The 2,133-nt window shown below is 40.7% G+C and overlaps 1 protein-coding gene across 1 annotated transcript; it reads right to left on the bottom strand.

Annotated features, from left to right (window-relative positions):
- Positions 1–349: 349 nt before the first annotated feature.
- On the bottom strand, positions 350–1,913 carry LOC130551083 (sialate:O-sulfotransferase 1-like; the record flags this gene model as incomplete). The annotated part of the gene is made up of 4 exons (XM_057328643.1): positions 350–902; positions 1,064–1,264; positions 1,476–1,640; positions 1,736–1,913. Coding segments are annotated over 4 exons (897 nt in total), but the record flags the coding sequence as incomplete, so codon positions are not given.
- Positions 1,914–2,133: the final 220 nt, after the last annotated feature.

Raw genomic sequence — 2,133 nt, 5'->3', positions numbered from 1 at the left:
ATAAAATGATGTGAAGGACACAAGCTGCTTTGATGTGCATGAGCGAGATGTCTCTTTTGTAAAGAAACGGTGTCCGTGAAGCATCTGTCTGAAGTGAATGCACCTGGTCCCATCTGCGCCTTTGAAGAGACTTTGACCCTGAGATTCCAAACGCAAATCAGAAACAAACATGTAACTTTATGTTTTCATTTGTATGTTTAATTTGAGTTAAGTTTACAATACTATATAGAATACTATACTGAGTATAGTAGGTTTTAAATAATGCTAGACATGCCAAGGTCATGTGTTTTGTATGGTATGTATACACTTGAGGGTCAAGAATAAAATAAAAAGAAACCGAAGTGTTTTTAATTGAATTAGTTTATTGAAAAAATCTACAAACTAAACATAAATTCCTGTCGTCCAGTAAAATGTCAAATTCGACAACTAAACAAAAGTATAAGACAAACCAAAAACGAGTTTTTAAAGTTTTTAGAAACGTCATTTGAGGCACTTTGTGGGTCCGCTTCATCCACTCCAGTAGGGGGCAGTAGCTGTGTTCATGTAATCTCATCTGTGCATGTACTCTTGTGGTAGTCCACTGAGGTTTCTGTCACTGAGAGCTTTATCAACAGTTTGGATGTATTTATCTATACGTTCTCTCATTTCAGAGGTAAAGGGTTCAAAGGTCAGAATATGAGATCCAGAGCGTTTAAAATGTCCATCTCTGTTGCTTTCCGTGCAGAGAAGTCTTTCCTCGGGAATGCTGATGTTCAGGAAAGCAGTGATGGTCTTAAACTGTGGAACAAGATCTTTCTGAAGATTCTCAAAGTGGACCACCAGCAGGCGACGGGCGAACTTCAACCAAGCCAGAGCGTGAGACACCCACCAGGAGGAATAACTGTCCACAAACTCCAACCACTCTGAAACAGAAACAACAACATTGTGAAAACGAAACGCCTCCTACATGGTTGAAGTAAGTCTGATTTACCAAACTGCTTCAGCTGACAACAAACGGTTTCATGGCACACAGATAAAACCCAAGTGGCCCATAAGCTTTGATTGGCTGAAATAAATGCTGTACCTTTGCTCCTCCAGTGAACGTCTGAAGCGTAGCCCAGGTGTCCGGCACACTTGCGGTTAAACTCGGCCATGAGCGAGCGATAGGGGTTTCGCATCAGCAGGATGGCAGAGTCAAACATTTCAATCTCCCGCTGGCCGCTCTCGTGAGTCTTGACGCAAAGGACTCTTCCACTCTGCCAGTGATCTTTCTCACCTTTAAAACCTGCAGCAGGGTGGAAAACACACATACACCTGTGCATCAAAACTCCAGCCTTCTCAATTTTTTTATTGGCTTAGAGAAGGCTCAGATGGCTTTAGATGTTTATTCTAATATTTCATAGTAGAAATGCAATAGAAAGATACAAGACCATTTTGGACAAAAAAGCTGAAGATGATGAAGATGTGGGTTTGTGTGTGCATTAGTTGAATCTCACCTTTGTTATAAAGCGATCCGTCAAAGTAATAACTGCCAGTGTAGAATCCAGTGGCCGACTCGATCAGGTGTCGCAGCCAGGTGTTTCCTGCCCCTGGAAAGCTGGACAGGGCCACAAGAGTGCTGGACCTCTGGGGCAGAAAGGTTCTTTCTTTGCATTTTGCATCTGAAAAAACAAATATTGGTTCAGGTAAAGATTCTTAAAATTCTTAGCCAAGACCAAAAAGTGTTAATTGTTAGCTTAATATGCAGTCATTTTACCTAAAACAGGCGTACTGTACACCTGGAGGTAGTTGAGGTCATGTGGGGTGGTGTGGATGGTTTGGTTGCCCCTCCCACATGTGTGTTGCTGTCCACTCCTCTGCAGTGTAAAGACAAAAGGGGCGTGGCCGCAGAAACAGTCCTGCCCTCTTAAAAAAGCCAATGGCAGCTCCTGACAAAGTCAGATATAAATAGGCGTTAGAGAAAGTTGTCATGTAATAATATAATATATTATATCATAATCTGTATATTATATGTAAAAGTAAATATATCAACTTTTTACATATTATAAAGACTATATGAACTAAACATATGGCTAGTTCACCCAAAATGTATTTTTTCATCATTTACTCACCCTCATGTCTGTCTTTCTTCTGCAGAACACAAAAGCAGATATT

This window comes from Triplophysa rosa, unplaced genomic scaffold (genome assembly GCF_024868665.1).
Source record: "Triplophysa rosa unplaced genomic scaffold, Trosa_1v2 scaffold613, whole genome shotgun sequence".
Taxonomy (NCBI): Eukaryota; Metazoa; Chordata; class Actinopteri; order Cypriniformes; family Nemacheilidae; genus Triplophysa; species Triplophysa rosa.
Note: the sequence above shows the minus strand (reverse complement) of the source record. Positions and strands in the feature narration are given on the sequence as shown.